This window comes from Scomber japonicus, chromosome 14 (genome assembly GCF_027409825.1).
Source record: "Scomber japonicus isolate fScoJap1 chromosome 14, fScoJap1.pri, whole genome shotgun sequence".
NCBI lineage: Eukaryota > Metazoa > Chordata > Actinopteri > Scombriformes > Scombridae > Scomber > Scomber japonicus.
Window position 1 is genome coordinate 22338681 of NC_070591.1, and position 20728 is coordinate 22359408.

The 20728-nt window shown below is 40.4% G+C and overlaps 3 protein-coding genes across 7 annotated transcripts; 1 reads left to right on the top strand and 2 right to left on the bottom strand.

The window, feature by feature from the left end:
• Positions 1–4851: 4851 nt before the first annotated feature.
• On the bottom strand, positions 4852–9932 carry nsmce4a (NSE4 homolog A, SMC5-SMC6 complex component). Of its 5 annotated transcripts, XM_053332568.1 has the most exons (12): positions 9897–9932; positions 9180–9436; positions 8876–9095; positions 8704–8784; positions 7547–7677; positions 6452–6603; positions 6147–6246; positions 5702–5792; positions 5521–5615; positions 5365–5413; positions 5167–5252; positions 4852–5057 (listed from the first exon to the last, which is right to left on the bottom strand). In XM_053332568.1, exons 3-12 carry the CDS (start codon positions 9081–9083, stop codon positions 4992–4994), a joined length of 1059 nt encoding a protein of 352 aa, XP_053188543.1. In that variant the 5' UTR covers positions 9084–9095; positions 9180–9436; positions 9897–9932; the 3' UTR covers positions 4852–4991. The 5 variants fall into 5 exon arrangements, with proteins under 5 accessions (XP_053188543.1, XP_053188544.1, XP_053188541.1 ...); XM_053332569.1 differs by lacking the exon at positions 9180–9436 and having other exon boundaries at positions 9897–9926; XM_053332566.1 differs by lacking the exon at positions 9897–9932 and having other exon boundaries at positions 9184–9886.
• A 1853-nt stretch (positions 9933–11785) lies between these two features.
• On the top strand, positions 11786–13483 carry LOC128372476 (coiled-coil domain-containing protein 177). The gene has a single exon (XM_053332564.1). The coding sequence runs from the start codon at positions 11786–11788 to the stop codon at positions 13481–13483; it is 1698 nt and encodes a 565-aa protein (XP_053188539.1).
• Positions 13484–15680: 2197 nt separating this feature from the next.
• LOC128372478 (zinc transporter ZIP9) lies at positions 15681–18934 on the bottom strand. The gene is made up of 7 exons (XM_053332570.1): positions 18665–18934; positions 18364–18469; positions 17895–18056; positions 17640–17708; positions 17171–17256; positions 16931–17065; positions 15681–16838 (listed from the first exon to the last, which is right to left on the bottom strand). Exons 1-7 carry the CDS (start codon positions 18758–18760, stop codon positions 16539–16541), a joined length of 954 nt encoding a protein of 317 aa, XP_053188545.1. The 5' UTR covers positions 18761–18934; the 3' UTR covers positions 15681–16538.
• Positions 18935–20728: the final 1794 nt, after the last annotated feature.

Here is a 20728-nt window from a genome sequence, read left to right on the forward strand (position 1 = left end):
GCTGTGGTCCCTCAGTGGAGGATTAGAGGTCTGTGGTATGAGGTTGAACTAGCAAAGAGAGAGAGAGAATGGTAAGTGTGTATGTTATTTTAGAGATTAGGGGCTTGTGATGCAAGACCTCCCTCTGGGACCAAAGTGCAGGCTTTACCTCGGCTGATGAGGGCTTAAAAGCAGGAGAAAAAGAATATTCAGTAATGCAGAGACTGTCGTGATTATAGGAGTTGATTTTAGAGTTCCGGCATATTGGAGAAATTCAACAATTCAGCACTGATGAGCAGCAGAGTCACTCTGGTCTCAGTGATCTCAAACCAATGGCATCGCCTCCAAGAATAAAAACATCTTTATGTTTAAAATATTACACATACACAGTGACTAAGGCTGGGTAATCCCGTAAAGTTATACTTGTCCTGTGATAAATAACAGTAGTGTAGTGTCTCTTGGTTTCCAGCACTGTTCAGCCTGTTAGTGAACACAAGGTATGGCCCAGACATAAAAAATATCCAGTTATTATACAAATTATACTAATAATTCTGTTTGGCATAATTATATACAGTATATTGTATCAAGAAAAGACAAGTTCAGCAACATTCAACCATACACTGGTTATAAAGCCACTTTCATGAGCATGTCAAATATTTTTTGATATTTACCTTTCTGTACTCTCACAGTGACATTTCCTCATTGTATGTATATTGTGCTCAGCTGTAAACACTGATACCACAGAGAGCCTGTGTGTGCATTCCTCATATGACTGCAGGGACTGTACGGTAGCTCTGTTTAGTCAGAAAGCACTGACCTGAATTGCAAGACTTTATAAATAGAGATCTGCCGTGTCCACTGCTGTTACTTTATTCCACTCTTGTGCACAATTTGTCATGCACACCAGATTTCCTGACAAATGTAGAGGCTTTAAATCCCAGTTATGTGTGTGCAATATGAAACATTAATTCAGTTTTTTGTTCCACACTGATTAAAGAGTGAGCATGAGAAAATGAATATCCTTATTGCCCCTCACATCTTAATTATTATGTGTTCTATGGTGTGGCAACTCTTCCCCCACGCCTGTCTACTTGCTATTTGTGTGAATGGGGTGTAATTTCAGCCTTCGCAGTGTGTACGCGTGTGCACTTTAACTGGCGGCAGTGTTTCTGAGCTTTTTGGCAGCACAGAAAGCACTGGGGCAAATCATATGATTAGATGATTGCCAGGTCTCTTTTCACCTCATCAGTTATCTGTCCATCACTCAACATGAGCCATCTTTTAAGCTCTTGGGTTTGGGTGAGCAGCATATGTCTCTGCTTAGACACCTACAGGATGAGGTTACTGTTTCCTGCCCTCTTTGTGACCCCTCCCTCCACTGGCACAAAAACACAGCAACAACTCAACCACCGAAGTAAACAGAACATGTATCTCTAATATAATGTCTAATATAATAGAATAACATGTTTCTAATATAATATGCATAATATACATAATGAAATTCAGCACATACACTGAAACCATATCAAAAGAGCTGTTGACGAGACCAAACACAGATTTCCTGCCAAGCTTAAACAATCCTATCCTTCACCATTTTCCCCTCCAAATTCATATTTTGATACTGAAGAAACTCTGCCAATACCACAGTTCATTATCTACTCACCACTGCAAACAAGAGATTTTTTTCCACACACAGTGTCTGCTCTCAAGCTTTTGACAAACCCTTCCAGTCTGTGTTTACTGTCGGACTCAAGGCCAATATTTGTGCCTGTCCTCTCCTCTGAGGAGCCCCGGCCTCTCTGTTGCTATTTTTTGCATCGCACGGTAAAGTGGGTGGAGAGGACGCAGTGCGAGAGGGGGCTGATAGGTGGGTGGTTGAGGTGGACACAGGACAGGAGGAGGAGAAGTGGGGACAGGGCTGAGGGGAGGGAGGGAAGGACACTGAACTAGATCTGAGGAAGCCATGTCAGCTCAGGGTGGTGGTAGTAGCGTTGGGGGGGAGGGGGGGGGGGGGGGGGGTTGTCACCTGCTCTGACAGGCACAGGAGGTCTGGCAGTCAGCTGGAGGGGATACTAGCTCTGACGCACCACTGTAAACAAATGGGTATGTGGGAAGGACAAGGTTTCTGACCTCCTATAGCTCCTGGGTGGATCATGTAGAGGGCTGCAGATGTTGTATGAATATTCATCCCAGCTGTAACTTTCCTTCAAAATCTGCAAAGCTCCATTTATTTATCATCCTCATCCTCCTGACACTCTTACTGTACCTCCCATCTGCCCTTGCAGTGTCTCTAGATTTGATAGTGATTGACATTTTAGGACAACAGTCAAACACACACTTACCCACCACAAGCCTGCAGCAACAAACCACAACAAAGTATTGACGCTATCAGAATTAGCTGATTTTGACTACAGAAGGTTTGAAATGTATTTTGGGTTCTCTTTATCTGCCTTCAGCACAAGCCAGCTTCAGCTGCATGCCCAATCTGTGAAGACAGCAGGCTTATTATCATCACTATAAATAACACGGATTTGATCAGCTCTGTTGCTGACTGACATCACAGCACAATCTCATCAAACATGTCATTTGGACGTTTGCCTAAATGGACCTAATCCCTGCATACCATCCATTCACTCCAACCTCCTCTCCCCCCTCCTCACATCCATCCATCCATCTCCCTTCACAACAATCAGCATCACCCCTTGCTATTATACTCAGCTCCTCCCTCCATCACCCCCTTGCTCTCCATCTCCACTGCTTCTTTTCCCCTGCTGACGTCACCCCTCCTCCAACACTACTGTACACCTTCTCTCTCTCTCTCTCTGCCTTTTTGCCTGAGCAAAGACTCAGCCGTTGACCATTAAAATATGTATTGGTCTCTTCTTGTGTGCTCTCTCTGCTCAGGCACACAGGCTTTGATGTTACACTGCAGGAAGCATGCTCCTTCTTCTCTGTTTACCTGTCTGTGTGAGATTCCGATGCAGCTCCCCATCTTGTATTCCATGTCCTCCTCTGGTGAAGTGACTCTGGCACTACACGGCTGGCAGAGCACCTTTCTGCAGAACTGCATCGTTATCAGTCAGAAACAGCATTGCCAAGGCAGGCAGATCTTTGCAGAAGCTTCAGAGTGAGTGTGTGCACGTCTGTGTGTGTGTGTGTGTGTGTGTGCCTGAGTGACTAATAAATGCTCTGCGCTGCATTGCCCGTGGTGCGCCTGTGACATATATTTTCAAGCCTTTGAAAAAATCTACATTACATAAGGAGTCCAACCTAATCAAACGTGTGTGTAAAAGGGGAGCTACTCTTCCCAGCCTCATGTGCAGCTTAGCCTCACATCACTGCATGGATGAGCACACTGAAGCGCTGCTTTGGAGGGAAAAAAATGCACAGAAAGAGAGAAGACGAGATGAGAAGCAGTGTAAAGGGTGCCTGTCCCTTTAAAAGACCCAGGAGATGGTAAGAAAGATAGTGGTGCATTGTCATGATGAAAATCATGAGTGCATTCACCCAACTATATCTGATCATACTGAAGTTAAGTCAAAATAGACCAAGAGGAGTATTACAGCACACAAATCATTTTTACTCTTCAGTTTTTCCCACAATTCCTGGCATTCCCTGCAATTTTGAGCAATGACAGGGGAGACATTATATACCCCCAGCATAAAAAATACTTTTGGCAATGAAAATTACAAGGCTAAATGAATGAAGTTATCCTTTTTTGGATTTTTTCAAATTTTCTATTTATCATCAAAAAATGAATACATAATTAAAATAATGGCTGTGAAAGACCCTTTCCTTGCTGTATGTGGAAATAACCAGTTTTATTTTTAATGATTTTCTTTTGGGTAATGTGAATGACCAAAATGATTTTTTTCTGTTATTTTTTCAATCATGTACTTTTTACCCACCAATGTGAGGCACGTGGGCAATGTACATTTATTATTTTGTCTTGATTGTCTAACAGAAGTAATAAACTTCTGACTTACAGCAGCCAGTTAATAATGTCCAATGGAACCGTGTTAGCTCTGTTTTGTTCAAATTAAAGACTTCTATCAATGGCTGATAAGTGTAAAATATTGTTCCGATAGTCATTTCATCAAAGCTTAGTCTGTGTAAAGTAAGAATAAATATGTGTTCTGAGTTTGACATATCACAGAAAAGTGTGTTGTTAACCACCCTGCCAAATTTGAATGATTAGGCTTCAAAGTTGTGTAAAAATCAGCCTCTGTCTCTGCCCCCATACGCTGTGGGCGTGCCCGCCGAGTACGCTGAAACCCCGCCCCCTACCAAATGTCACCTGTCAATCAAAGTCACCACCTCTACCCAAAACATGGGTGTCTGAGAGCTTTCTGCTGCTAGCTCGGCGGCTAACTCAGCTAACTGTAGACTGTAGTAGAGTGCTGAATACCACTACAGCTGCGGGTTCGTAACGCGGCAGTGATTTTGAGACCCGCCCACTAAATCCTGAACACAAATTTTGAAACAGTTTGTGAAGCCTAGCTCCACAATTCAAATCTAAATGGTTGAAATGCTTTTTACACATTTTTTAGAAATACATTTATGACCTATTTAATGTGAATCTGAATTCACTTTACAGTCTTTAAAAACCTGTATTAATTTTCAGTTATGCATGTTGTGCACCTCTAACATTTTGCTGAAACTGGAAATGTTTCATCTGGGAACTGCACAATCTACTGTGTACTGCAGCATAATAACCCAGATTTCAAACTAGTACAGCATTAATTTAAGTGGGTTTATGTGAAGTTGTATAGAAAGCCAAAACAATCAGAACCAACATATTTGAAACTGACACATTTAACATAATATAATTTGATCAATACCTTTCTATTTTTCCAATCAAAACATTACCAGATTTCTTTATATTTTATTAATCAAATATATAAAACAGTAAAAATTAAAAACAAAATGTGCAATTGAATGCCTTTGCCAATTTTGAAAACAGCGCAAAAACACAACGCCACACTTAAAAACAACAGCAAACAATGTCGTGTTCACGCATTTTGTGAGTTTGGAGGCAGAATAATCGTGTCTCTGATGTCGAATGCCTCTATGAGCTCCTGGGAGAGAGAAAAAAACAACCAATCACAACCAGCGACACAAGCAAGAATTTTTACAACACTTGTATTTTTGTTAGATTAAACCTGCTTCAGGCTGTGACTTGCTCACCTTCCAGATCTTTGGGCTGATAGAGACGATACACTGTTTCCGGCTGCATGAGCCTTCAATTTCCACCTCCCCCTCCTCTACAGGAGCTGAAACACAAACACACACACACAACAGTTAAATCATTTAACTCTGGCCATTTTCTTTGTTATTTCCCTCTCTAAATAATACAAATAATAACTGTTAGTTATATCTACTTACCTATACAAGGCAACTCTGCTGGATCCAGATACATCCGCGCCAAACCATCCTGAAACATAAACAACATTGTAACACATCCTAACAGCCACTAGAGGGCAGACTAGCTTCAATTTAAACACTTATCCCAGTATCCCAAGCAGCTCACAAGAAACTTACCCTGATGAGAAAAGACGTATGGAAAATGTTCTCTACTGTCCGAGAAAATGAGTTGGGGTCAATGACAAACTCATAATATGATATTGGTGATGTGGCTGTGATAGAAACAGAGAGAGATTAGTGAAAACTATTTACACAACAATGAAATGTTAAATGTCCTTGTGGTCAAATTGAAACTCACGATCGTCTTGGTAATAACTCTTCAGGTATCCCAGGATCCTCTCCACCTCTTTCTCTGTCGCCTCTTGATGAGACTCTTCCATTTTTTTCATCTGATAAATTTAACAAGACACAGTAAATATTTGGGACATTAAAACCTTCTCAATCTGAACATACAGTACATTTATTATTTTTGTCAGAGTAAAAAAAGAAAATAATTGGTATTTTGAAAACCAAAACCAAAACAACTGTTGCTGCCTATCACTGGTGGAAATTAATTGCAGGCTTCATTTAAAAAAAACACAATTGAATTGTAAGTAAAATGTCTTGTCATTTATTGCTGTCATGCTTTTTAAGAGCATCTGTATTTCTTATCATTTATAAATGATCTGAAACATTACATAACTGCCTGCAAAGTCACAATCACATGTAGAAAACTGGAGCCATGGAAGTGTAAGTTACGCTACCTGAGTGGGCATTATCCTTTTGGCTTCTTTGGTGGGTGCTCTGTTTTGTCGTTCTATCCTTTGCTTTGGAGGAGGTGGCTCTGCATGGAACGTACCCATCCTGATAAAAGAACCACAGGAATTATAAAATATTATAAGTATCGGAGGCAGATAATACAGTGACACAGGCAACAAGGCAACACATGCACTTTATCAACTGTACAACATTTCCATTGTAGAATCTGATCAGTATATTTGTCATGATTATGCCTTTTTTGTCATAACTGGTTGTTTTAACAGGCAACATGAGACAATGCAGCACTCACATGTAGTGGAAGGAGGGTGCTGTCCTGAAACAGCACGCTGCCCTCTCGGCCACTCTGTGCCAGGCATCCTGAGGCAAGTAGCCATCAGCTGCACCCCCGTTGTGGTGCTCACTCTCCCCGTTTTCTAGTCGGTTAAGACCCATGAAGGTCAGCTGTCAGGGAAGTAGAGAGAATCTCCTCATGAATACTGCTTTTAAACAACCGTCTGTATTCTGATGTTCATTGTTACAGGACTGGGTGATATCATCTAAAATCAATATCACGATTAATTGTCACATATACCTCGGTAACGATTATTCAAGCAATATCTTATTAAACACACCTCACAGTAGAACACTTTTTGGTTATTTGTAATGAAAAAGAATCAGAAAAGCCTGGATTATGACTTAGTCATATTCATTCAAAAACTTTCAATATTTGTTTGCTAAAACTGCTAAATCATAATAAAATATAGCTCTGCTTCACATAGCTTGCAAATAAAAATAAAAATAAACCCGACTAACACTTTAATGACTTCTGTTAATTTCATTCGCCGGATGTTTTAGAGTAACATTATTTTCTGACTAACTGTAGCTCATACTGAACTTTCTCTGTTACATTACATACACAGTTGAGTGCTAACATCCAGCTCACCTGCCTGCTTGTCCTGACTGCAGCCTCACCACGTCTCTGCCTGTCCTGCTCACTCGCCTCAAACACTCTGCACCGAACGCTCCCAAAGAAGCTGCGCTACTCTGCTATTTTCTGACTTTATCTTCATTTAGTTTCATTTTGTCATGAATTGTGATAAATGAAGCCAACACTGTTGCATCTCTCCAACACTTGAGTCGTTTGGCTTTCACTGGACAAGTTTGGTTAATTACGTCACTTTGAACTGCAGTTAGACATTCTATATAAAGGGAATTAATTTTGAAAACATATTCATATGACTTAAATTAGGTCTATTAGATTCATAATGTCAGTTTCTGTTAATAACCTACTGTCTGCTTGGTCACTGGGCAATCAGTGTGTTTTGCTGTGAGTTCCTATTCAGCTTTCATTGCAGCATTTTATGCAGTTACAGTTATGATGTGTATAGACAATAAAATCACTCACAAGATGCTCAGCAAAAGCAGATGGATTGAAAGAGGAGCTCTCAGCAAACAGCTGGCTGGCCTTCTCCTTTCCCAGGTCTGTGGCCATGACGAGGAGTTGGGCATCCAGAGCGGCTTCCCTCACCTGCCGGACTGTCACAAAACACAGCCAACAATCAGACACATCAATAAGTCGTACTGCGTGATGATGACACCAGTTGAGTATACTGATGCAAATGATACTGAATTTCACAATACAGAGGGAAAGTATTTAAATGAAAAGATAACAATTATTTGCTGTGTAGTGCAGCACACTTGCACTAAAATGAACACAGGCTCTTGCAGATTATCCATGCCTGTTTTACATGCATGGTCACTGGACAGAAACCCAAATTAAACATTTACAATACATCCTCATAAAAAACAACAGTAGCGGACTAAAACTCAAGCTGCAGCAGCTTATAGTTACATCATCTAGTGACCATGTGAATACACTCCAGATCTCCAGATCCAAATCTCTATTAAAAAATAATAATGTTTTAGGGTGTAACAAAACTGTGAGTAAGGTCTGGTTACGGAAACCAACCACTTGGTTAGGGTTAGGGAAAGATCATGGTTTGAGTTAAAATGATCACTTGAAACGATTTATGGAAGGTAGCTCAATACTGTTTAGTGTTGTTTGACAGAAATTGTTTTGCTCTATGCTTTCGCCATGGAGAATGTAGTTATAACTTTATTTCCTCGTTGATATTTTGGTCTGTAACTTAGATAACTTGAAATACCTTTGTTTAATTGGCCCTGGTCCTGATGGTATAATGTAACTAAACAAGCAGGTTGAAGGATAGTTTCTGGTTACCATGGAGATGACTGAAAAATGTGAGTGACCTACCATAAATCAGTTTTAACAAAGCAAAATCATCTTACCAAGTTAGCATATATTGATAAGATAAGATAAGATAAATGTATTGATCCCACAGTGGGGAAAATTCATTCCTACAGCAGCTCAAAAATAGTGACATAGAAAAAAAGAAAAAAAAACTAACTGAACTATCACGTTCCTTAAGTGATAATTATTAAAGCCTCTAGATGGGGTAAATGTAACCATGGGTTGTTTTAGACCTATACTGTCATTTTTCTTATGAGGACAGACTGACATTTCTGAGGTTGTATCACACATACCATCTTTAAAAAGCTCGTTTGCTTCTTCCAAAACCTCTGTGAGTTTGTTATTGGAGGGGCTCAGCATATCTTCTCTGTTCTCTGAAAGAAAACACATGAGGGAAACACATCAGAGACATGAAAACAAACCAAGCCAGCTGCTATCTGAACTCGATCGTCCGGTTTTACTCACGTTGCACTGTGTTGATGAGTTCTCTGTACTTGCTCCGTATTTCTCTTCTGAGACCCGGGTTATCATCGTCAGGCATGTCAGATGGGCTGAAGCCAGAAGTACCTTCGTCCCCATCACCTCGCTGCTGCTGCTGGTCTCCTTTCCTGCGGCCAGTAGCGCCATTCTGCCGGGGAGCTTCCTCTTCACTGCCGCCTCTAGATGCCTTCATGTTTCAGTCTGTCTGTTGTGAAAGGGAACACGTTGAAGCAAAACAGGCTCTAATAACTCAAATATGTTTGTGTTTGTGGTTGCTATAACTGCTTACCTACTTTCTGACAACAGTTCCGGAAGACAAAAGAGACACTAACTGCCACTGCCGAGGTGTTTAACGTGCTGTTTGTAAACTTGACGTCGCCGGTTTTCTTGAAGTTTAGCCAAAGAAGTTAGAAAGGTCAAGATAAAAATACGCAGCTGCGGTACGTCTGTGAGGCAAATCTAGAGAAGCGTTTTGGATTAAATAAAGGTCCAATAACGCAGTGCGAGTAACATACTCCGTGGATTCAGTGTTTTCTCACAGCACACCTGCAATATGAGAACAAACGATTACTACTGTTACTACGAGGAAGCGTTGTCTGCTCTGCGATATTAAATAAAAAATAAACACAGCCTTAACCTTACGGTGAGCAGACTAACGCAGATAGTGAATATCACTAACATACGCTTAGGTGAACAAAAGCACAAAGTATAAACTATCACCTCACTGAACGACTCTCAGCCCAACCAGAACCACATATCTGCAGCCGGCTAATACAAACACGGAAGTGCGTACCAGTGTATCATCTCGCTTCAGTCGCCTGCGCCTTTGCTCTGAGCTAATGTTAGCCAACGTTTGCTACATCTGTTGTGTTAGCAGCTTGGCTAAACCTGAATACGTTCCACTCTCCTGCCTTTTGCAAAGCTCATGGTGAAAGTGAAGTTGTAGCGGGCTCTGGTTGTCGTTCAACTCGATATATTTTCTCTCCTTTGGTGAACTTTAACGTACCTCTGCAGCAGTTACTAGGCAGGCCAGAGACGACACAGCAACGTTTAAGAAAACGAAGAGAGTTTTGTATTGGTGTTTAAGTTTCCAAAACAGATGAAAGTGAAACTGCCAATAACAGGCTAATGTAACATCAACAACAACATCAACAACAATAATAATAATTTAGATTTAAGTTAGGTTCTTTATAAATGCATATAAAACAACTTAATAGTTTCAGATTATTAAGCATTTAGATCTCAGACTCTCTCTTTTGGTCTTTAAACACCAGTTGTGTAGTTAAGAAGGCACACATAGAGACTATACTTTCTGAAACGCCTTAAAATCAAATACATATCAATACATTCTTGGTCAGCTTCTACCAGGCTGCCATACAGAGCATCCTTATCCTTACTAGATACTGCATATTGAATAGGGCTGAATCAAATATCCCAATATTTTTTACTAAATACCTCAATATCAATATTGCAACAATATTGTAGGGATGACTACTGTCTTTTCACAATATATTTACACAATAAGATTTTTGATAAATAATCATCAGTAATGTAAATATAATGACAAAGTGGGTAAAGACAAATAATAGAGCAGCTAGAACAGTCTTTACTATAATGGAGCCTATTAAAGCAGAAAAAGGCAACACTTTATGCCCTATCATGATATTACATAACCAAAATCTAAGACTAATCCTGTATCATGATATCAATATGTATATTAGCCCCAGTTTGCTTTTCAGATCTATGGTAACACATGCTAAATGTACTGACTGCGTCACTGTCACATACGAATATGGAACTTACTTCACCCTTACGATCAGCTACAGCTGGAAGTGGCGGCGGTAAAAACGAGCAAAACACCGGGATCCGCCCACTGATCCTAATAAGACGGTCAGCCGCGCTTTTCTCTGGTTATGCTGTCGTCATGGTAACCAGAAGTCACTTCCAGCTGTACCCAAACTTTTTCATATGTACAATTCAGTTGATCTATAACATCAACTTACTGCCACAGTGTATGCAATACACAATAAGGGAGAAAATGCAAGGTAACAAATATGTTTTAAATAATATATTAAAAGAATAAAAAAACAGAAAAAAATAATACTAATGAACAAATAAAATAATAAAAAGAAAAAGCAAGGGGTTTGGCACAGCTGAAATATTGTAACCATAAGTGAATACAATTTCTTAGCATGGGCATTATCTATCTTCTATAAGACACCTTTGAAAAAGAAAGAGTTCATTTTTAAGTGCCCATGAGGGGGAGGACTTAGCAAATCGACATTTATGTACATAATATTTTGTTAGTATAATTAGGTTATTTACTAAAAATTCAGTCTTTTTATTTTTGAGGATTGCTCCCATCCCATCCCGTGTAAAGTGTAAGATGGAGACATGTGGTGCAATTAGAGAATAGAAAATGTAAACTGTTACTTTCACCAGCAGGAAGTTTCTCTAAAGTTGTTTTTATTTTAGCTTAAAATAATTGTTTTTGGACATTTTGAAGATTCCCATTGAGGAAATTGGCCAGTTTCATGATGATAGGCCTATACTGATGTGTTGTTCAATAATGCTTTATAATCACAACATTGATCAGCATAATTACAAATGTAAATGAAATTGTAATACAATCAGACTGATTAAAATGTTAAATTATGCAATCAATATAAAAGGTCAACCCATAATTGTCCTTTATTTATTCACGCGTGTTAATAAAGTTGTCTTCAAATGTTTACAGTGCCTATGTTTTTGTTCCAGCTGAGATAGATGGGTCCGATCACATGGAGCAGATAATCCCCTCCTGACCTGGCAGTGTGGTGCAGGAGAGCAGGGTGATCAGGCGCACAAATCTTTGCATGCAGGCAGGCTAATATATAGCTCACTCTTGTTTGAATCATGGGGGACTTGAAATCCACCTCACCTTCGGTTCGTTTGGACTTGAACAACTTTGACTCGGCCCAGGCGGAGATGAGTCGTTATGTTTTGACCAGCCCCCGCTCGTTGGAGTCCTGCGCACGGCTCGGCATCAAACCTGTTGAACTTCTGATCAAATCTTTAAATGAGCTGATTACTGAGCAGCGTGATGTCCCCTTCGAGGCGGTAAGAGTTATGCATGAATCTTACGAAAAGGAGAGAAAGAAGGTTTTACAAATGTGCCGAGATGAGAGGGAGAGGATTATCCAGGAGGCAGGGAACAGGTGGCCAGCCAATAAGAGAGGCCTGGAGAGGGTGCCTGACAAGAAACTGAAGGATGACCCTGCTGTTCATGAGTCTGTTCCATATGCAGATCTGTGTTTGGAAGGCAAATCTGTGAGCAGGTCCTCCTGGTCTGCTGTTGGTCACAAAGACCAGGACAGGAGCACGCTCTGCAGCTTCCAGCATGGGGACCTCAGACGCTCCCCAGCTACTGATATTAAACTGGAGAAGCTCACCAAGGACATCACAAAGAAGATGTGTGTAACAATACCAGAGAGAGACCGCAAGATCGCAGCTCTCATGCTAGTGAAGCACCAGGAGGAGCAGGACCGTCTGAAGCTCTGTCAGCAGGAGGAACAGGAACGTCAGGAGGCCCGCAGGCAGGAGGAGGCTCAGAGGGCTCAGGCAGAGAAAAAGAGGAGGAAGAAGCTTAAGCAGAATATGCGGCGCTGGCAGAAGGAGCTGGAGGCCCGCAGGAGGCTGAGAGAGCGACTGGAAAATGAAAAGGTAGGGAGACTTGAGCAGGAGGTGATGCTCCAGGAGGACCGCTGGAGGAGGCTGAAAGAGGAGGCGGAGGCACAGCGCAGAGAAAAAATTGAGGCCTCACAGAAAGACGCAGAGGTGCGAAAATGCTACCAGGAGAAGCTGCTGAGGGGCAAAGAGGAGTTGGACGAAAGGGAGAGAGAGATGGAGAGACAGGTAGCGGTGGAGAAGGAGCAGAAGGCCAGGAGGAGCAGAGTGCTGCAGGAGAATAAGGAGAGGAAGAGGCTACAGGAAGAGAACCATAAGCAGCTGCTCCGACACATCCTCCTGAAACGGCAAGTAGAGCAACAGGTGCAGGAGGAGATGGCGCAGAAAAGGGCAATACTCGAGAGAAAGCTGCAGCAATCCAGCGAGAAACACGCCCAGGTTGTAGAGGCTCGGGCGAGGGAGCTGCAGGAGCGGGCGGCACAGGAAGAGGAGCAGATTCAGAGGGCTCAGCTGAGGGCCGAGCTTCAGAGCATCCAGCAGCTCACTCACAAACAGCTCCTGGTCCAACTGAGCCAACATCGAATGGAGAGAGCCAACCAACATGCCTCGGCCCAGCGCAGGGACAGAGCTCTGCAAAGACACCAGTACAACAGACACAGGCAGCTCTGCCACCAGAGGCTCAGAGAGAGGATGCAGAGAGAGGAGGAGGCGATGAGAACGGTCAGACAGAACTACATCACCATGAAGGAGTGGAAGAGGGAAAGGCTCCGGAGACAACGAGAACAGATCCAGGAGGAGGCGTACAGGCTGGCTCGGGCCTCTTTTCACATGAGGGAGAGAGTGAGGCAGCAGACAAAGAGTCGCACCTTTGATCAGATGGCTTTGGAAGCTCAGCTGATTGCCTCCATTAGCCGCATGAAACTGTGAAAGAAATGATTAACTCCCATCCTGATTTCAGAGAGAGCTCCTCACAGGAAGGCTTCAGTACAGTTCGGGTATTAATAAGTGACACACTCATCCAGAGATGCAGCAAAAGAAGTGAATTCAGAGTTGTGGAGAAAAGAAATACAGAAAAACAGAATAACAAATCATCCTATTGGCAATCTAACAATATAGTAAGGACATGTGCCTTACAAATATGTGTATGTGGTGCAAGTTGTAACAGGAGTGCTGCTGGAAGGGGAAACTCTGGCTAAAACAGGGGCACAGAGCAGTACTGGAACCTGGGAACATGATGCCACCACAGATCATTTTTGTGTCAGAGGTATGAGCAGAGATGTGCAGAATACCAGCTCTGATTGAAAGGCCCTATACTGTATGTAACCTTTCTGTGTCTAAGGATGACTAAACCTATGTAATATATATTTTGCTGAGTTGTTAACTTTGCAGATTTAGTTGTTAACTAAATCTGCAATGTTAACCGAGGCACCAGTCCATTTTATTTGGTCTCCTGTCATGCATCATATCCCCTTTGAGCGTACGTTAGTGTTGTGGTTGTCCACCTGAAACTGACTTTTTGTCCACATTTTTACAATACACTTTTCAGATATTGGTCATTTTTTAACTATATCTTTTAACCAGATGAATGATTTTAGTCATTGGACATCTGAATCTTAAGTTATGAGAAACAAGCTGAGCAAACCTTAGAGGATGTCCTGTGTCCACTGTACAGTGTGGGAGAAGACATAGATTTTTAACGTGAAACTGCTTTATTTAGTTTTTATTACTATGACTTCTGCAGATAATGTGTACCTTTTCTTGTGTGATCTTGTGAATACAGCTACCTCACAAGATAAGATCATTCGGCTCCTGGTAGAAACCTCAACAATGAACACTGCAGGAATCCTAACCCGGAAAAGCAGACTGCAATAACACAAATGTTAGCTGGTTAACAATGAAAACAACAACTCCCATGATCCCATGCTACTTCATGATGTCATCAAAAATGCTATATTTTATTACTGTTTTTATTGAGATCCCTGGCAACAGAAAATGACATACTGTGTTTTAAAGGGGTGTATTAACTTTTAATATGATGAGATTGTGCCATATACTCTCCAAATTTTAAGTTTACAATGACATTTAAATATGTAAAAAAAAAAAAAAAAAAAATTACTGTAAAGCAGTTTTATGACCAGTTTATGACCATTTTTGGATTGTGATCATGTCAAGTTCGACTAGTCCATTGGCTGTGAGCAATTCATAGTAATGTTAGTAAACATTTTCAAAAAGTAAACTTAATGTAATACTGTGTCCTGTGAAGCATCCTGCTCTGCCTCTGACTAGTCCCTGATCTCTAGGTCTGGAACCAGTCCTTTAGTATAACCAAAACTTCCATACATAGTAACAAAAAGACGTCTCTGCAGTGTGAGTCACAGCACTGCGTCTTGCTAAGCGTTTATAGCAAACACATTACATGTACAGACTGCAGAAAGTTGAGCTGATGTCAGTGTTTTTTATTTGATATGAGCAGCCATTAGCAGCCAGCAGAGTACAGATAAGAGAAGAGTTATGTGACAATTTAGGGAGGTGGCAGACAAGGAAAGCTGCAGTGCTCTGGATGGTATTCACTTATAATTTGGTTGAGTCTCCATGTACTTCTGTCTTGTTTTCTGCTGTTCCAAGTTCATCCACCAGCCTGAGGGCACGGTGAAAGTGGCATGATTTGACCACCATGCTTTATTTGTCAAAGCAAAACAAACTGAGGAAAACCTTTCAGATAAATGTAGATCCATATTGTATGAACTCAAGTAGAAAACACTCTGTGAACATAAGTATAGAATATAAATAGCCCTGATTTTATCATTTCTGTCCTGGACCATAAGAAATGTCAAGCCATTAGTGTGATCATGTATTACATATATATATTTTCCTAGTAGTCAGATTGTTACATGTGTCACTTATTTTTTTAGATTTGATATATTTGTATTATTCTATACATATTATTAAATCTATATTTATAAATCATCATTTAAGTGTACAGTGTCTGATTTTGTGTCTACATTTAACTCTATGTTGTCCCACTCTACAGAGTAGTTGATGAAAAGCAACTGAATCAGCTTCACATGGTTTACTTCTGCATCATAAAACATGTGGAGAAATCTTAAAAGGAGACAATAAGACATTATTCACAATAAACCATCATATTTTTATTTTATGCAAACTTTACCCAACTGAAATGAAAGAGAAATAGCAAGAGTAATTCAAACCCACAAAAACCCTGAATCTCATTTTTCTGAATCTGTTCAGTAGCTGCAGTCAGTCAGCTGTTTCTGTGTGACTCACATATCATTTGACAAGTGTGGAGCACAGCAGGACTTCCTGTGTGTCTTTGCAGATGTTCCACCACCATATATCTAAAAATAATTTTGTCACTGATATAAACTCTCACCTGCAAAACTATTAACAATAATACACAAAATCCACAGTGTGTTTTGGTCATTTGTACTGCTGAAATGAATAGACTGAAAAGCTGTTAGTGACCTACATCTGATATTATTTGGGTGACAGACAGTAGCAGATTATTTGGTTGTTACTGTAAATTCATCCATTATAGCCCCATGTGGGAATTACTTGGAATTCAATGCTGAACACCCCATGACCTCAGATTTTCAATATCTTCTATCTATCAGACATGATAAAAAGGTCCTCTGGAACAGTTATTGAATTCATTTCTGGCCACAAATTACACCCTTTTTGTCAGTGCTGGAATGGAAACTCAGTGCATGTAAGATAATATATCAGCTATCAAATTCTTTACACCCACTCAAACAATAGCTGAACTCAAGGGGAAGTTTCACTGAGATCAGTTCATACCATGGTGAGTTTGTTTCCAAGGCACATTTTGTCCTCCATACATGTCATTGTGCCACACCAGGTATTTACTCAGTACAATACACCAGAGAGGTGCTACCAGTTTTCTTTTCAGACTTATTGGCACAGTGCCCTTTGCCCTAAACTTAATGGCCCTGCTGTTAACTCCTCAGTCATCAGTCAGCCCCAGAGCCAGCACCACTGGTAGCCCGATCCCGAGGACCAGAGTGATGCTCTCCAGGAGCCCTAGATACTGCTGCTGGTGGTGCTCAACTCCCGAGTGCTGATGGAGGTCAGAGGGGTGGTCCTCGGCTTCAGTATGCTGCTGGCAGTCAGAGAGGCGGGGGCCTGTCCTGCTGCTGCTAATCTCAGGGAGAACATGCACTGTGGCCACATAGAGGAAAGTCCCAGCAGAGAAGAGCATTCCCACACCTGTTGCACTGAGCTGGCTCTGGGATGAACTGCCAGACTGCAGACACAAACACATTCCCAAATCTAATAATACCTCAGACTAAAATTGTACAATCACTAACAGATCTACTTTGATGTGTGTTTTCTTACCGCATGCAATATGAAGTAAGTGATGATGGCAACTATAGGTGCTGCAGCTGAAAAGGTCAGCAAATGTCCCTGTATGAACTTCTTCTCCAGGCCTGAGAGCATCAGAAAGGTGACCAAACCAAAAGCTGCAGGAGCCTAGGAGATAGTATAATTGGTTTCTTATTACAAGTGCTATTATAGTTGATTTCAGATTGCTCCCACTGTATATTTTCATTGAAATGTTCTCTAGAGGAATCTCACCTTGTGTAGAATCACAGCAAAAAATACTATTACTTGCACTGTAACTTGGCCTGTTGCCACAGCTGCACCCAGAGCAAATCCATCCGCTGTATGTAAAACAAAAAACTAATTACTGATTACAACAATATACTTCTGGTTTAAGTTATATATCTCATTCTATCTGCAACTCTACATCAAACTGATGGATTGGGTCTAGTTTCCTGTATCTGTTTTTTTCCCCATGCAACAAGCCAGATGACCCACATGGGACAATGAAGTTAATGTTTGAACCTAACTAAAGCCTCAGGGTTATGCTGTAGAGAAAGAAGACGGTGATTAAAACACATGAGAAGTCACATGAGGCTATAACTCAAGTGCTTTGTTTCCCCTGATTATGACTTGGAGTTCCTTGAAACATGTTATGTACCTTGGGCAAACACAAATCACAAGAAATGTATTGTAAATGTTACAATATAAAATACTACCGTACCTGCAGCATGAATAACCAGCCCCAGTGTGGCTGTGATGCCAACATTGTTTGGAAAATGAGTCATTTGGCCTGAAAGGAGACACACATGATGAATAAAAAGACATATAGCTTGACACATAGATATATAAACACATAGGCTTGACATAACATTTAACTGGCAAATAGACTGTACACTGTCTATTTACCAAGTTATATGTCATGTCAAGCTCACACTCTGTAAATACAAGATGATAATTGAGAGTTCTTCAAACTTACCGTGCATGGAACAGTACTTTCCTATCTGATCCACTACAAACATTAAGATGAAGCCGAAAGTTAAAGACACCCCAATGAAAAACCGAGGCGGAGGACCCCCATCTGTGGGGGTTGGATTCTTCTCACTGTCATTCAGGCTGGAGGGCTCAGCAGAGGAGGATGCTATGGAGACAAGATGAAGAACAGGAAAAGCTTTTGATCAAATCCACATAAAAAACAACAATAACAAGGCATGGTAGAATAAATATAGACCACTAAGCCTGCTTTCATCCCCACCTGCTATTCATCACCCTTTTCAAAAGGGGTTACATTCAAAGACAGACCTGTGAGTGAGGGTGGTGTGGATTATGCCTGAGATCAGTGGGGAGAGGTGGTTGGAAAAGGGGTGTGTGTAGATGAATGCAGGACTATAAGGTTATCATTTCAGTTGATTAGTTGTTTGTATTTGGAGTTGAATGACCCTGCTAACCTCGATATGACTCCTCCAGTAAACCCACTCCCTCAGGGATTATGATAGCCAGTGCTGTCCCACACAGCAGCCCTGCACCCAGGATGGAAACAAACTGCAGGCCTTTCTAGAGATCAACACATAATTTAAGATATTCAGTGGGATCATTTAGCACTGCACGCCAGTGACTCATTTGACAGTCAAAACAGCTGTAGACAAAATAAACAAATCATGTCGCGGCACAGCTCATTCATAAAACAGACGATTACAATAAATTTGCAATAGTTTGAGGGGTTGTTTGAAAGTGAAAGATAAATATTACCTCAGAGAGTCTGAACAACAGTGGGATGAATCCAAGAAGAAAGCAGCCTACAAACATCGCCACCGATATGAAAGTGATCGTCAACCCTCCGTCCATGTCGACGTCTTCTAACACCACTGCTTACCAACACTCTTCATCTTCGTGTTACCGCCTCCTGAAAGCGGACCGTGTGCTCTCATGGTGCAGCTAGAAAAAAAAAAAAAAGAAAAAAAAAAGTGCCCTTCTGCCTCTCCACGTCGCACCTCCGTCTCTCTGCTCTTTTTACACCACAGCACCTCCCTACCGAGCGGCACCCAGTGTTGGACACTGAGAACTGCACCTCCTACTAAGCACTCCTGACGACCGTTAACCTTAATCCCACCGACAGGGGGTATCCGCAGACCCCAGAGGTATACTTTTTTTTTTAATCCAATATCATTCCAGTTGTTCAGGACTCAAAGACACCCAATTCTACATGTGCAGTTTGTTCTCATTTAAAGTATCGCTTTGTAGAAATATTATACTCAGGATAAAAACTCAATTTTCATTTCACAATATGCAAATTAACTGTAACTTCCCTTTATATTTTTTTTTGTAACTTCCCCTTCTATATATATTTTTCTTTCCCAATGACATTAATTACATAACTAACATTTTGCTCGGGTGGTTGTTTCTTACAGTAGTTTATTTTTGGGCTCACCTCACAACACAACCGCAGTCATTACTCCTTGTATGGTAAATAGGGTAGAAAAGAAATGTATGGATGGTTGCACCAGTATAGCAATGTAAACAAAGTCCATTACAAGTCAAAGTCCTGCATGAAAAATCCTACAAAAATGTGCTTGAATTATTTAACTACCAATTTCTTCCCTTTGAATAAAACTGCCTTGCCTTGCCTTGCCTTTGAGTTATATGACATAATTAGATTGTTGGGTATTTTCTGTGATCTTCGTTTTTGGTATGATATTGAATTATTTGAACATTTTTAGAAATGAAACCATGCAAGAAGTGAGAAAGGGAATAATGTATTTGGTGGAGCTGTGAACAACTGCAATGTGAGCCAGACTACACACTGCTTTTTGTAAGACATCAAAAGCCAAAAACATTTGAATAATCTGTAACTATATGTTGTATTTTAAAAGCTTGTTATATTATCCAATGTGTCCAATCTTCATCTGAAAACTAACTGAAGCTGTCAGATAAATGTAGTCAATTATTTCCCTCTGAAATATAGTGGAGTGGAAGTATAACGTAGCATTAAATGGAAATACTCAAGTAAAGTACCTCAAAACTGTATATTTTTGTTATTTTATTTTGTTATTTTACACCACTGAGTTTAAGTACAGGGAATTTTTAGTGTATTTTATTAGTATTTTCTGATCAAATGTTTCATTTATCCAAATAGAAAATTGATTTAAAAAATGAATGCAATACAAAAAGATTATAGAAAATTATGGATAGAAACTTTAGAAAGATTATTTTACTACACTAGGAATAATCAGACCATAATTAAACTTAACAAAACGCGCTTTAAAGCATGCATAAAAGTTAAAATGATCATTTGAAAATGTAAAGTGACAATGAAAATAGTGAAATTTAAAATGCAAAAGCTTAAATGGAAATGCTCAAACTGAATGCTTTATTGTTAAGATGAATCTAAGAATGCCAATGGAAATAAGAAGAGGAAAAAACCTGATCACGAGATTGTTGACAGGAACCAGGAAACCAAAGAAAAACAAATGTATTTTTTTTTTCCAGACTTCCTTTTTTCCTCAAGTGAATTGGTGGAATTATTGGCCTCTAAAAATGGATAAATAATAGCATTCTTTGGTTTACGTGTTCACAACAAACAGCCAACCAACAAAAAGGGGTCAGACAAACATACTTGTTGTAAGGGTTTTCCAGCCAAAACAAATAATGTAGCCTAAACAAACTTTTCATTTCAGAGCAGAAGAATGTGTTTTTTTCTTCTTTCAAAGGCTGCACAAGTCATATCCAACACATCCTGTATTAAAGCCATCATATAAATCCCACAAAATAGAGGATAGTTAAACAGAAAGACTCTTATTGTCGACAAACTTGATT

What these genes read in the sequence shown, in the direction of transcription:
- LOC128372478 (XM_053332570.1), bottom strand. Translation starts at nt 18,760, where the DNA reads ATGGACGGAGGGTTGACGATCACTTTCATATCGGTGGCGATGTTTGTA. An exon ending in ACTGGAGGAGTCATATCGAG is followed by an intron (nt 18,057 to 18,363) that starts GTTAGCAGGGTC and finishes TTGTCTCCATAG; the next exon opens with CATCCTCCTCTGCTGAGCCC. An exon ending in CTTACTTCATATTGCATGCG is followed by an intron (nt 16,839 to 16,930) that starts GTAAGAAAACAC and finishes TTGTGTCTGCAG; the next exon opens with TCTGGCAGTTCATCCCAGAG.
- nsmce4a (XM_053332568.1), bottom strand. Translation starts at nt 9,083, where the DNA reads ATGAAGGCATCTAGAGGCGGCAGTGAAGAGGAAGCTCCCCGGCAGAAT. An exon ending in GCACCCTCCTTCCACTACAT is followed by an intron (nt 6,247 to 6,451) that starts GTGAGTGCTGCA and finishes TTCTTTTATCAG; the next exon opens with GATGGGTACGTTCCATGCAG. An exon ending in AAAGGATAATGCCCACTCAG is followed by an intron (nt 5,793 to 6,146) that starts GTAGCGTAACTT and finishes TAAATTTATCAG; the next exon opens with ATGAAAAAAATGGAAGAGTC.
- LOC128372476 (XM_053332564.1), top strand. Translation starts at nt 11,786, where the DNA reads ATGGGGGACTTGAAATCCACCTCACCTTCGGTTCGTTTGGACTTGAAC.